This window comes from Lissotriton helveticus, chromosome 6 (assembly GCF_964261635.1).
Source record: "Lissotriton helveticus chromosome 6, aLisHel1.1, whole genome shotgun sequence".
NCBI lineage: Eukaryota > Metazoa > Chordata > Amphibia > Caudata > Salamandridae > Lissotriton > Lissotriton helveticus.
The window spans coordinates 1,490,002,417-1,490,017,665 of record NC_136067.1 but is presented as its reverse complement, the minus strand read 5'-3'; the positions used below and the strand labels follow the sequence as shown (position 1 = coordinate 1,490,017,665).

At 43.2% G+C, this 15,249-nt stretch overlaps 1 protein-coding gene across 1 annotated transcript in view; it reads left to right on the top strand.

The window, feature by feature from the left end:
• The window catches only part of RYR2 (ryanodine receptor 2), a 3,071,198-nt gene that overhangs the window by 1,297,196 nt on the left and 1,758,753 nt on the right, over nt 1-15,249 (top strand). Inside the window, exon 42 of the mRNA XM_078648003.1 lies at nt 11,942-12,128. Coding sequence (XP_078504129.1) covers nt 11,942-12,128 — 187 coding nt within the window. The remainder of the gene's footprint in view (nt 1-11,941; nt 12,129-15,249) is intronic.

Here is a 15,249-nt window from a genome sequence, read left to right as displayed (position 1 = left end):
GATTCAGCTTAGGAGAGATTAAATTGTAGTTGTGCCACGGCCTGAATCTTAGGCTCGCTCTCTCCAGCCTGTCAGTCCCATCAACAATATTGGACGCTCAAGGGATATTCCCAGCCTTTTTTGGGTGCGGTGGCTGGGCCACCATCAACAAAGCTAGTCATCATCTTCATCTTCCCATGCCACTGCATATCTGCTTTAATTCCACCCTTGGGAATCACCTGCAGCCACTATTACCTGCCAAACTAGCTTGCGGTTACCTCAGACCAATAGGTCCCTTAGATTGTCAGTCAATGTTATACCCATCTCTTTCTATCCACCCACTCTTCAGTTTCTCTGTCCCCATGGAAGTCACCTGCGGAGTCCCACAGGGATCATCACTGAGCCCGACCCTCTTCAACATATACATGGCCCCCCCTCGCAGCCATCGTCCAACAACACGGCCTCAACATTGTGTCCTACGCCGACGACACCCAGCTCATTCTCTCCCACACCAGAGACCCCCTGACCGCAAAACTCAGCTTCCAGAAAGGAATGCAAGAAGTTGCAATCTGGATGACCAACAGCTGCCTAAAACTCAACGGGGGGAAGGCAGAAGTCCTCATCCTCGGTACCACCCCTTCAGCATGGGACAACACCTGGTGGTCCACCGTCCTCAGAAACTCCCCCAGCCCCTCAGACCACGTCAAAAACCTCGGTATCGTAGTCGACTCATCACTCACCATGAATCGACAGGTCAATGCAGTCACCTCCGGCTGCTTCAACACCCTCCGCATCCTGTTCAATATTTTCAAATGGATCCCCACCGAGTCAAGGAAGACAGTCACCCACGCACTCATCATCAGCAGACTGGACTATGGCAATGCATTCTATGCCAGCATCAACAAGTCCCTACTCCGCAAACTCCAGATCATGCAGAACACCGCCGCCAGACTCGTTCTCCGCATCCCCCAGCACAAACACATCAGCAAATACCTGCAGAGACTCCACTGGCTCCCTTTGGAGAAGAGAGTCACCTTCAAATCCTCACCCACGCCTACAAATGCCTACACAACAAAGGACCCAAGTACCTCAACAAAAGAATAAATTTCCTAGCACCAAAAAGAAACCTACAATCGTCCAACCTCGCTGTGGCCGAAACCCTGCTCATCCACAGAGCCAAAGCAGGCGGGAGATCGTCCTCCCACATTGCAGCCATGACCTGGAACAAGCTACCGGTAGACATCAGACTCGCCCCCTCCCTGAACGCCTTCAGGAAGACCCTCAAGACCTGGCTCTTCGGCTAAACGGAGCTGCGTACCCCCCCAGCGCCTTGAGACCATCAGGGTGAAGGGCGCGCTTATAATTCCCTGATTGATTGATTAACTCTGTGCTCAGCAGAATATTCCTCTATCCTTGTCAAAGAGGTTCAGTCATTGCCGGACAAAGGGTCACTAGTGAGAGTCCCAGAGAAGAAGAGGGACAACGGGGGTTATTCTTGTTACTTCTTGGTGGCCAAAATGAATGGTGGGCTTAGGCCGATTTTGGAGCTTCGGTTCTTGATCTCTTTCCGTTGGAAGGACAATTTCAAGATGCTAAATCTGCCCCTGGTTCACTCTGCCCTAGATCCCTGTGACTGGATAGTGTTCTTGGACTTGCAGGACATGTATTTTCATGTATGCATCCTGCTGTTCCACTGCTTTACAGTAGGGAAAGAAAATGTTCAATTCTCCCTCCAGCTCATTGACCTCACCTCAGCCCCCGGGTGTTTACGGTGATGACACTAGTGCTTTTTCGCATGTCATGAGTGCACGTATTCCCTTACTTCAGTTACTGGCTGTTGAAGTCAGATTGTCACAATCAGTCACGGACTGCCTTTGGATGACCATCTTGCTCCTGCCTTCCATAGTGTTCGCAAAGAAAGAGCACTACTGTTGGCCAGCACATAGGGTTTCCTTTATAGGAGCTGTTGGACTTGGCCCTCTCTTCAGGCTCTCCCCAAACATTTTGACTTCACCCCTCCTGTTTTTCTGAATTTTGTTTTTGTTGGCATTAGTAATGTGTGCACTTCACCACTGCTAACCAGTGCTAAAGTGTTTGTGCATTCTCCTTTAAACATGGTAAAATTGCCTTTCATAAATTGGCACATTTATTTATTTATAAGTCCCTAATAAAATGAAACTACGTGGGCCCAGGGCCTATAAATTAAATTCTACTAGTGGGCCTGCAGCACTGATGGTGTCTCCCACTTAAGTAACCCTTTCAAAACAGGTTTCAGGTCAGCCATTGCAGCCTGAATGCAGTTTTAAACTGCAAATTCGATCTCAGAAAATAACTTTTTTACAAGGTCTAAACCTTCCTTTTTAATACATATAAATCACCCCTAAACAGCCTGTAGGGCAAGGTGTACTATATTGTAAAGGTAGGACGTGTTTTTAAGTTTTACATGTCTTGGTAGTCAAAAACTCGCAAGTTAGTTATTTGCTTCTGTTAGGCCTACCTCTCCCATAGGATAACATTGGGTTACCTTATTGTATTTAATAAATGGTAACTTTTGATTGGGATCAGGTAGAAATGTCATGTTTGGTCTCACAAGAATTGTAATTTGAAATCCTCTTAATGTTAAAATCGGATGTTAAATCACAATTCTGAAGACGGCATTTTTAGAACGTTTTCATTTTCTTGTACTAACCGTTTGGTGTTTTCAGCCTGTGTTCTGGGTCACATGACTGTGAATAGTTTGCAGTTGGACTTTGTATATTTCTCACAGATAGTGAGACAAAAGGGAAGTGGGACTTGGTACGGTGGGCCATCCTGCCAGGATAGGTGGTGCGAAGCTCTACTCTGTCCCACTCACATTTCAAAGAGTTGCGTCCTGCACACGCACAAATGAACTTGACACCAGCCTATTGTTACCCTAAACCACTTGAAGCCTCAGAACAGAAAGGGAGGAAATGTTCAGAACCAGATGGGGGCAGAGCCTAAAGGTTTCTCCTACTTCAAAACTGGAACCAGGCATAATTATTAGACCTTTAGACCAACTCTTCAGTAATCTCCTGGTCCTGTAGACATTATAGAAGGACTGCTTTGTTCCCGCAGAGGACTGTCCTGCTGCTTGAAGCCTGCCTTATTCCCCAGAGAACTGTACTGCTGCTTGAGGTCTGCCTTCGCGACAGACTTTCAGAGAGTAACTTTTTCAGCGAGACTAACCTGGTCCCTGTATCCAGACCGCACTTCATCGTAGTCGGCTTGAGTTTTCCCCCAGTCCAGCCCGACCAGATGACTGTGAGTGGCACTTTGAGCTTTTAGGCACTATACCTGCAAAAACTTTAAAGTTGCATATCTCTGGTTGTACTGATTGGGAATTGTGGAATTTTGTTGTGTTGAGTTTTCACTTTATTACTGTTTGTGCGCTGCATAAATTCTTAACACGGCGCCTCTAAGTTAAGCCTGGCGGCTTTTGTGCCAAGCTACCAGAGGCTTAATCAGAGGTTCATTGAGTGACTTTTGTGGTACACCCTGACAAGGATTGTGGTTGTGCTTGAGAAGGACTTACACCCCCCTCAACCAGTGTCTCAATTTCATACAGCAGCCATTTCGGATACGGTGGTGTTCAAAGTCGTTTAGCCCCAGTAACGACTCTGGGACATTCAGATATGATCCTGATGTTTTGGGCTTGGTCCTGTGTTCTGGTCCAAACTGTTCTGAGGCCTCTTGATCTTTTGCCATTGTGCATTCTACTGGTGCCTCATTCCCATTGCCACATGTGGTCTCTGCAGTGAAACTTCAGCTTTCAATGGGCTCAACACTGGGGGGTGCTTCTTGATAACATCTGTGCATAATACAAGGTGTATTGGGACCAACAACTGTAGATGAAGGATGCCAAACTGACTTATAGCAGACCGTTCTCCCTTCCCCATCCAGAGCTCACAGTGATCGTGGATGCACCTACCCTTGACTTGGGGTGGCATTTGAAGCAGGAGGAGGTCCGCAGCTTCGGGTCTCTCTTGAAGCGGAGGCACCCCGTCAGTCTTCTGGAACTGCATGTAATCTGATTGGCTATCAAGCTCATTATGTCTTCCATCAAGGGTAATCCTTAAGGGCAATAGGATCACCTTATGGTACTGAATAAAACACAATGCTTTAAAGTCACATGTAGTATGCTAGAAATCTCTTATACTGTGGTGTTGGCTGGATCTTCGGTGCATTTCCTTGATTGTCAGTCATTTGGAAGGCTATTTTAGCACCAGGGAGGATGAGTTCAGAAGGTGCCATCTAGCCGACCACGACTGGCATCTGTACCAGGAGATATTCAAGGCCTATTTGCCCAGTGCAGATTGCCTAGGGTAGATCTTTCACTACCTCCAAAAACACTCATTGTCAAGTTTTTTACATTCAAGGGTTTCTGCCTCAAGGTTACTTGGGAGATGCATTTCACCTATCATGAGATGCTTTTCAAAGGAAACAGAGGAAGCAGCAGAGGCAGGAATGCTTGAAAGAGCTAAGGAAGATCTGGGCTGAGTTCAAGCCTCGTAATGGGCCTGGAGCTGGTACCACGGATCTGGGGAGGCTCTGGTACTCTGACCTAATGAGTCCAAGCAGCTTTTCCTCCCTTCATTTAACTCTTTGGCATGAGCTGCTCTCCCAACAAGAAAGCAGGATTCTGCATGAGAACCTTTAAAACTCACTCCTTCATGCATGGGGTTTAAGTGACTTCCCCTGAGAAGATTTAATCTCCCTGAAGAAAATAATAGATGTCATCCGACTCTCCATCCTCAATCATGGTTTATTCTGGACATTGGCAAGATTTGTGGCCTGGTCCCATCGACACCTTAAAGGTGATTTACCGACATCTTAAAGGGTATTTGTAAGCCCTTGTGGCCTTTCTAGGTTTGCCAGATCATCCCTCTTCATTCAAGTCACCAGTTATGATTCACTTTTTGAAAGGGCTTGCATATTATCCCTCCTGTCCCTTTTGTTACGCCATAGTGGGTACTTAGGTTGGTTCTTACTTTTTTGATGAGGAATGCCTTTTAGCCTGTCCAAAGATGCTTTTGGAGACTGCAGACTCTTAAATCGTAAAGTCACGAAGTCCGATGGCATCACTTATTGGCATGTGAGCGCAATTGTTGAGAAATTTTCCAGATTGGAAACTGGGGGAATTTGTAAAAGTGAGGAATCTTGGGTTAGGTAGAGTATTCACCAGAAAGATCATTACTAAACGCAAGTAACTTAACAGTTGTCATTCAAGTGAAGCGGATTTCTTAGAGGCTCTACTTTCAGATTTCAGATTTTTTTAATGCATATATATTTTGGGTTCTCCATCTAGCACACATACATTTAGAGTGATTTGAGCGACTAATGTTTATGATTCTGCTTATGCTTTAAAATATGTTTTTGAAGATATTTTATTTGCCTACCTCAGCTTCAACACACTCTCCATTATACATAATAGCATAATTTTGTTGATGTAGATGTGTCTTTCATTTCAAATCTCATGCCTCCATTCGAACTTTGAGGCATACAAATGTATTCATCAAGAGTTAGAAAATGCTTGCCACATACATTTTTACATTGACAACAATAATTTGGGCAATGGAAACCTGCAATTGTGATGAAACAGAGGAATTGTTAAATATACAACTAAAGGAGCAAAGTGTAATGGGAGGTAAGATAGCTAGGAACGGCTATGAAAGTCAAAGTACAAATTTGATGAACATTGATAGTAGTTTGTTTGAATATTAACACACCACACATTTTTGGTTTGTCAAAGGGGCCACACTTTGAGCTCTGACTTGCACCATCAGCTAATCTGCAGAAACAGTTCCATAATATTATTTTAACTGATTTGAATATTTCTTTTTTAATTTTCACAAAAAAATCATACCTTTATTGGTTCACCAGAGTATAGTATTCTCCTCCAGGGCTCTCCTTCCAAAAATGACAACTTTATTTTTAATATAAATCACAAATGTGTTCTTTTTCTTTTTAAAGACCGTGTAGTAGACCCACTACAGCAACATATTTGGCTGGGGGTTAGCATGTACTGTATTGGAGAGCTTATGATTGCATTGCTGCAATTAACTCTTTAGTAACGCAATGAGTTCTCCTCACCCAAAAAGGCTGTAAAGTGAACTACTGTAGTGAGCTGCTTGTTCCACGTCATATCCGTTGTTTACCTCTGCTATTTGCTGTCACTGGCAGCTGCTGGATTTGTGAGGGGCTGTGCTTAGGAGTGCACCAAATGCTGCACCTTACATTGAAACCTGGAACATATGGGGAGGTTACACCACTACGACTATTAATGAGCCAATATGGCTTGAAACAGAAAGAACACTCCGCTTTGTAAAAGTTGTCATTCATAACAAATTAACATGATACTTCCGTTTGCGAAGGGAGCTGCAAACACAGCTGTATGCATGTTGACTAGCCACAAACCTCAAATACGGAAGGTGGTCTTCAAACAGTAACCTGCACCCTCTGGGCATTTTGCATACAAACAGCATGTATCCTGTAACGATTAGCTAAATGATAAGGGCAATTATATGGATGTTATGTGATCAGACAGAAGCCAGTTTACACCTGTCTTACATACTCAGGCTTCAGGCAGCACTGGTAACAATGTCATATAAAGTTTCATTAACACAGAAGATATAATGCCTCCAAATCAGTTATGAAATTACATAACTCATAAATTTACTCTTGTACCAAGAAGCAAGAAACAGTAATAGGCCTCTCAGTCACAGCATTAATCATCCCTCGAATAACATCTTAAATGCTTTTCACAAATGCAACCATTTTGTCTGAAACTCCAGTTTGACAGTTTCTGAAAATAGAATTTCACAATGAAACACTGCATTTTCATTGTGCCTATGTAGTCTAATTTCTCTCTATGGTTTCATGAAAAATGAACAGTATTTTTCGCAGAAGTACCATATTTTTGTTACTAACAAATACAGGTTTGGTCCAGAAAATGTCTTATTTTTAAAACAAAGTCAAATGTGCTGATGCCTCACATGTAAAGATTCTGCCTTTTATGCCTATTTCTCATTGTTAGAAATGGGGGTCTCTAGTTGGCAATGGTATACACATTTGTCCAATTAGGGATTCTTGCTTCTAGTCAGGGAAAGGGGATACACTCCTGAATAACCCCTGCTCACCCCTTAGTAGCTTGGCACGAGCAGACAGGCTTATCTCAGAGGCAGTGTGTAAAGCATTTGTGAATACATACAGTAATACTATGAAAATACTACAAATGGACACCACACCAGTTTAGAAAAATAAGTCATCTTTACTAGACATAACACAAGGCCAAATGACAAAAATCCACAATACTGTAATAAAATATGACTTTAATATGGTAGAAATAGCTTAGTTCAATGTAGATGGTAAAAGCGACACTTTACTCTCAAAGTACCTTGGATGCATCACGCAAAACAAACAAAAGGGTCGCAGGGAAGGTGATGCATTGGTTCCTTGCTTTGGGGGAGGTGATGCATCGGTTTCTTACTGCAGCGCAGGGGAGGTGATGCGTCGGTTCCTTACCGGAGAGTAGGTGATGCATCGGTTTCTAACTGTGATCGGGTGCAATGTAATAAGATAGCGCCTAGATGCGATGCGATGATCCTGTGAGATGCAACAAAACGGCGTATTTGATGCGATGCAACAATGTGGCGGCAATGCGTGCACGCCCGAGAGCCATGCGGCGAAATCGATGATCTTTGTAGCCGAGACAGGCCCTGCAACACGCTTCTCCGGTGATGCGACGTCGTCCTCTGCGGCAGTGCCACGCTTCTCTGGTGATGCAACACACTTTGTCTGTGGTGCTATGGCGTACAGCTGCGCCAGTGGGATGCTATTACTGCAATTCAACTGCAATTGCTGCGGCAGGCACATCTCTATGGGTTAGAATTCCCAGCAAGGAAATTCAGGGGGAGCTGGGGGTGAAGTCTTTGTGTCTGTGAGACTCCAGACAGGAGGCAAGCGCAGTTCAAGCCCTTGGATATCTTCCCCAAGATGACAAAGCAAACAGCTAAATCCTTTTCTCCTTTCCTTGGAAACAAGTAACCACTGCAGGCCAACCCCAGACAGCAAACAGCACAGGGGCAGTATTCCTCCTTCAGCTTCTCCGATTTCTTCTCCTTGGCAAAGAGTCCTCTTGATTTCCCAGAAGTGTTCTAAAGTTCTGGGGTCTGGGCCCCAATATTTATACTGCACAATCCTTTGTTCTATGAAGGCAGAGAGTGTCTGTACCTAGTTAAAACCAGTTCTGTCATCCTGGGTGCAGCTTCCTGGCAGGAGGTTGAGACAGCATTGTTTGAGAGCAGACCTGGCCTAGGTAGCTGAAAGGAAATATCCGCCCCCTACACTCTATTCTATGAGGGCTCAGGGCAGTGAAAGGAAATCTGTTCCCCCTACTCTTCATTCAATGCAGGTCCTATTCAGCCCAGACCTGACCCATCAGACTGCTGGAGCTAAGGCCCTCTCCAGCCCCCTGTCACTCACAAACCAGATATGGAATACACAAACCTAGCAGAGACAACTGGATGGTTAGGCAAGAAAATACCTACTTTTTAAAAATTGTATTTTCAAACACAGAATGTAAAAATCACCCTCAAAGATGTATTTTAACATTCAGAGTGCAGGCATAGTAAACTCGAATTTCTACCTTGTTCCCTGGGTCAGTTAGGATTATAAGATGTTATAATCAAACTGCCCATGCTTCCCTATGGGTACAGGTAGCCTTGCAATAGTGAAAAACGAAATTGGCAGTAATTCACTTTCAGGACATGCCACACACATCAGGGCATGTCCTACCTTTTACATACAATGCACCCTGCCCATGGGGATACCTTATGCCTACCATTCGCGTGACTAACATGTAAAAAGGGAAGGTTTAGGGGCTAAGAGACCAGACAGTGATTTAGCGCTATATAAATATCAATTAACATTAACATTAACACTGGCAAGTGTGTGCACTTGCCAAGTCGACATGGCAGTCCCAGACCGCACCCAAGCTCTGCAATGGCAGGCCTAAGCCATACTTTACAACCTACTTCTGTGGGTGGCACAACCAGTGCTGCAAGCCCAGCCGCAGCATTTGATTTACAGGCCCTGGGCACACATGGTGCACTGTACTAGGCTCTGACAAATAAGTCAAGCCAATCATGGCTTGACTTACAATTTACAATAGGGAGCATATGCACTTTAGCACTGATCAGCAGTGAAAAAGTGCCCAGAGTCATAAAACAACCAACAACAGGTCAGAAAAAATACAGGAGGAAAGCAAAAAGTTCTGGGATAATGCTGCAAAAAGGCCCAAGTCCAACACCGATTATCATCAGATCCCAGGTCAGTGCTTGATTTGTAAAACAAGAAGGGCTTTGGGCCCAATGTTTTTAAGCCCGCTGCAGTGTCATAATATTGGTGGGTGCCGAATACCAAGGGTGTGTAGTCTTGATTCCACCTCGTACCGCTTTCATCTCTATACCTTTTACATCACTCTTGCAGATTCTTTTTCATCCTTGCTGTCTTTTTTTGTCACTGTTTTTCTGCCTTTTCTCTTCCTTTTCCCCTTTTGTGTTTGTGAAAGTCTGAAGAGGAAAAATAAGTGCCGGTCCCCCAAAAAGATTTGTGGTGACCCTACCTTCAAACATAATAAGGTGATGGACGGGGCATGGAAACTTTTCAGGCACTCGCCCCCAGTCACTATTAGATCTGGGTTAAATCCATCATTGTTCTTCTGCCCACTTCACCACCCCAGTGCAGACCCAGCCATATGCAAATCAGTGTACACTCTGTGCCGCATGGGAACAGTCTAGCACTAACTGCAAGGCCAGGTCCTACCTGGACCGGAAACAAGTATTCTGAGACCAGTTTTAGGGTAAAACCCCTCATCAGCCAGGCTAGCTTGAATCCAGTGGCAAAGTGAGCAAGGGACCAATGTCTGAGCATACACTGCCCACTTAGGGCAAACAAAGCAAATACAATAAGATGATTCATGGAGCGCTGAAACTTTTCAGGCACTCACGCCCAGTCACTATTAGATCTGGGTTAAGTCCATTATCGTTCTGCTAACTTCACCACCCCAGTTCAGACCCAGTCATATGCAAATCAGTCTTGACCCTGTGCTTCATGGGAACCATCCAGCCTGAACTGTCAGACCAGGTCCTACCTGGCCTGGAAACAAGCATCATGGGAGCAGTTTCAGGGTAACACCTCTCATCAGCCAGGCTAGCTTGAATCCAGTGACAAAGTGAGCAAGGGACCCACGTCTGGGCATACCCTGCCAATTTAGGGCAAACAAAGCAAACACAAGAAAATGATGGACGGAGCACTGAAACTTTTCAGGCACTCACCCCCAGTCACTTTTTAGATTCAGGATAAATCCACCATCGTTCTTCTGCTCACTTCACCACCCCAGTCAGACCCAGCCATAAGCAAATACGTCTTGACACCATGCATCATAGGAACAGTCCAGCCCGAATTGCCAGTCCAGGTTCTCCCAGCACTGGGAACAAGCATCCTGGGACCGGTTTCGGGGTAACACCCCTCATCAGCCAGGCTAGCTTGAGTCCAGTGGCAAAGTGAGCAAGGGACCAACGTCTGAGCATAAACTGCCAACTTAGGGCAAACAACGCAAATACAATAAGATGATTCACGGAGCGCTGAAACTTTTCAGGCACTCAGACACAGTCACTATTCGATCAGGTTAAGTCCATTATCGTTCTTCTGCTAACTTCACCACCCCAGTTCAGACCCAGCCACATGCAAATCATCAGTCTTGACCCTGTGCCTCATGGGAACAGTCCAGCCCGAACAGCCAGGACAGGTCCTCCCTGGATAGCAAAAAAGCATTCTGGGACTGGTTTCGGGGTAACACCTCTCACCAGCCAGGCTAGCTCGCATCCAGTTCCAAAGTGAACACGGGACTCATGTCTAGGCATACCCCATGAACTTAGGGCGAACAAAGCAAACACAAAGAGATGAAGGAAGGAGCACTGAAAGTTTTCAGGTGCTCATGACTCAAATTAAGTGTTGCCAGTGATGTATATTATTCAGCAGAGGTTTTAACCATTTGCCAGAGATAGTCAGAGTTATAGTCAGAATGTCTGGCCACTATAAGACAACAATATGCACCATTGGGTCATGGCCATGATCAGGCAAGGGATAACCAGTATTTTGTTAAGAATTTTCACAGTTTATGAAGGATGAGTCCCTATTACGCCTCGGATAGTAAGAAAGGCAACCCAAGGCCCGAGTTTGTCATGGGTGAACTACTTTTATGTGTCTAATAGCTGCAAGTTGTAATAAATACCAAAGGATGTCATGGATGGGCCCCTATTATGTGTATGATAACTAACATGTCACCATAAATGACCAAAGTGTCTGATTGATGAGCTCTTCTTATCTTATGGTAGCCTTAACATCATTCTGAGAATTCATAGTGCGAGATATCCAGAATGACTCAATGAATGCCCCTAAATGATGGTCACATTATGTGTAGGGCAGGTAAAATGTTGGCAATAATGCCCCAGTGGGATAGATTATACTAGGGTCACCTCTTCTCAGTAGCTATACACCATTCAAACACACACAAGCAGGCAGGCCCACACAGATAGGCACATGCATGCCCAAACAGACGGACATACACGCACACTCACAGACACACACACACAAACACACAGTAAGAATCAGAGACAATAACAAGAACTAGGAAACTCATAGGCATATTCCTATAATAGTATTAGCCTACATCTGAAAGAGATAGTTTACCTTATGGGTCATAAAATGCTGTTTGCTTCATTTGTAGCTCTATCTGTGCAGCTATTTTTCTCTGATTTTCGCAATAGACATATCCTCAAAATCATTTCGAAAACGGATTGTTTGTCCAATTTTTAATTAATCTCGTATAATACCTTGTATGAGTGGGGCTTAACCACATCTTTTCCATCAATGATTCCAGGGGAGAGTGTGGAAGAGAACGCCAATGTTGTGGTGAGGTTGCTTATACGTCGCCCCGAGTGTTTTGGCCCAGCTTTGAGAGGAGAAGGAGGCAATGGTCTGCTTGCTGCTATGGAAGAAGCCATACAAATATCACAAGATCCAACTAGGGACGGCTTGTCACCAACAACTGGATCTGCGAAATCTCTGTAAGTCAAAATTAGATTTTTCACGTTCTTTCTCCCATCACACCTATTTTGTGTCTGAAAACGCTGCATCTTTCTGGCTCATGACCAGAGTTTGTTAAATAAACATTTTCATTTATTTTATACGCATGCACATATTTTAGGATGCATTGGACAGACTAAGATCTTCGAGTTTTATGCACTTTCTTACATAGTTTAATTTATAACTTTTGTGTTAAAGATTCAGATTTTAATTTTGTTGTTGAACATGCATGAAATATGCTGCTTATAAATGTAACATTACATAAGTCCCAATGATATACATCACTTATGCGGGTTGTTCACCAGAACTAAGTATAATGAATTATATGTTTCTTGTGTCTATCGCAGTATTTTATTTATATTTTGCCAGCATTTTTATTGTCATTTTCATTTTGCTATAGATGCATTTACATTTTTTTTCTCCAGACTAATAGTCATTGTTCATGTTCTTTTTTCCCTGACATGTATAATTCAATCCTTAAACAAACTACCTGTAAAGGTTGGTACATATTCGTTGACATCTTAGTTTCAAGGCAGCCTCCTAATTAGCCTTGTGGTAAGAGTTAGGGGTACTCTTTTACTATTGTGACCGAAATACAATGTAAACAAAAACCTCTAGACCTCTTTGAAAAGTACAGAGTAATGGTGGATGGGGCCCAGGACCACTAAATCAGAGAATACACAGAAAGGCAGGGAGGTAGAATATCAAGACACAGACAGTGCAGTTGCTCTGCCCTCTGAGGCATTGGCACTGCTTCTCTTGGAATAATGCAAAAGACACACACTTGTAGGACGGAATGCTGAACAAATAAAAACATTCACCCCCAGTCAAGAGATCTGGGTTAAATCCATCATTCTTTTGCTCTCTTGGAATAATGACACACAGCTTTGTTCCTAGGCACGTTTTTGCGTTTGCTCCCATTTAGTCAGAAGGCGGCTTGTTAGGAAGACTGCCTATATTATAGTTACAATGAATGGTAACCTTTCTCTATCTCCTTTGTGCTAATTCTAGGGGGTGATCAACTGTGATCACAAGCTGTCAGAACCCTTCAATTGCAGAATTCCTTGAATCTAGTCGTTGATGTGCGAAATTTCCATTCACAAAAAGTGCAACTGGTAGCGCACTGACGTTTTGCAAATGGGAAGGAATTTTGCAAACCGACTTATGTACTAATAAATCGGTTCACAAAATTCTGACTCATAGTAGGCTGTAATCTGACCTGCCTCATCAATATTCATTAGGTAGTCCATAACTAGTGTCTCACTATGAAATAATGTCATAGCAAGGATGGTGGCCTGCTGGGGTCAGTAGACTACCATTTCTGTGATTGCATTTTAATTAAAGTCAACCTTTTTTGTTTAAATGCAGCCTGTTTTCCTTAAAGGAAACCAGATTACATTTGCTAGCTTGTTTGAGAGTTGGCAGTGGTACTCTGGGCCACTGAGGACTCCCCAACAAATGTTTTTTAACATTCACAAAGGGGAAGGAGGTCCAAGGGTACCCCTTCACATTTATAAATAGTTTAACACCTCCTTTGAGGTGTTGGTAATATTTCTGTCCTTTGATCAGATTTCAGTCCCAAAACATTGATATATGCCTTAACAAATTGCTATTTGGAATGGATGTCCTAAACACGTCCCTTCGAAATAGCAATCTGATATGGCTTTCTTAACCCATTTTGTGGTTCGGACACATGTTACTGATTTGGAAAATGGGTTAGGTACATAACAAAAAAACATTTTGTGGTTGCAAACCCTGTGATTTTGCAATTTGCAGATTTTGCAACTGTAAATTGGCTTTGTACATTAGGGCCCTAGTTCTATGCCTTACTGGAAAATGTATCATGATGGATCATTTGAAACTCTAGCTACAAGGCTGGCTTTTTAATCTCATGAGTAATTTGTATTTGCCAGATTCATTTAGTAGGTGTATGATTTCGAGCACTGTATTCTCACTTATACTGGGCATGATTCTCACCAAGCATTACCAAAACCAATAGATCTTGCCTTGGAAAGTATGTAATAGAGATCAAAAGGGTTAACGTAATACAATTTAAAAATGATGTGGTCCATAAGTGACGTTCAGGATGGAAAAATTATTGTTACAAAAGTTTAGGAAACATGAAATAAAAAGCAAAAATTTAACTGAGTGATTATCCTACAAGCTGCAGGAGAAAATGCCATTGCTCACTCCAGAGAGCTAATGGCTTAAGCAGAATAACCCACTATCCCAAGCTTTAGGCTGTGGTTACCAGAACCAAAATGTGAATGACACTTGAACAGACCCATAGATAAATAGGGCTGACTGACAGCCTCTATATGTGTAAATATAAATGTATTTTTATTAGGAATTATTCGAAAAATATATTACTTGCGAGACAGCTAAATCTGTCTCTAGGCAAGGCCTAACAATCAAGTCTGGACAATTAAGAGATGGTTCCAACAAAGTGGTTCACCATATTGGGGTGTCTTACATCAGTGCTACGCAATGTTAAAGAAAAGAATCCTGAGAAGGTGTTTTTATTTAGGTGTGCAGCATGTTCATACTTTGTATGTGCCTCATAGAGAACTTCAAAGGCGATTTTCTTTTCTACCAACAATGAATGTACTCTTTTCAATGAAGGTTTTAAGTGGTGACCCTTTGAGAGACTGAAGCAAAGCCCATTTGGACTAAGTGGTTCTGTAATCACTGCATTTTCAGCCATTTTGTCGGCAGTCCATAATATACTAAATTACAGTAGACAAGCTATGCCACTACCAAACATCTCTCCAAGTTTTAGTCCCACCATTGCAGATACTCTTTCGGGCTCTCTTATACAATTACCAGTTTCTTGAAAGTCTCTTTAACTTTTTTTGAAACGTATTGGCTTGAGGAAAGTTATGTCAGTATGTTGGCAGGAGAATGCATCTATCTAAGCCGACTACCAGTCCAGCCACCATTCAACAAAATGTGATAGCCACATACCCACCATTTGACTTTGATATGACCTCCTATTCAGCATTTCACTAGGGACATTCCAAAGAGCAGTACTCCAGGTGTGAACCTGCAAAATCAAAGGCAGACTGTATGAGCTGCTTGGGCTTAATTTGAGCCGATGGTTTC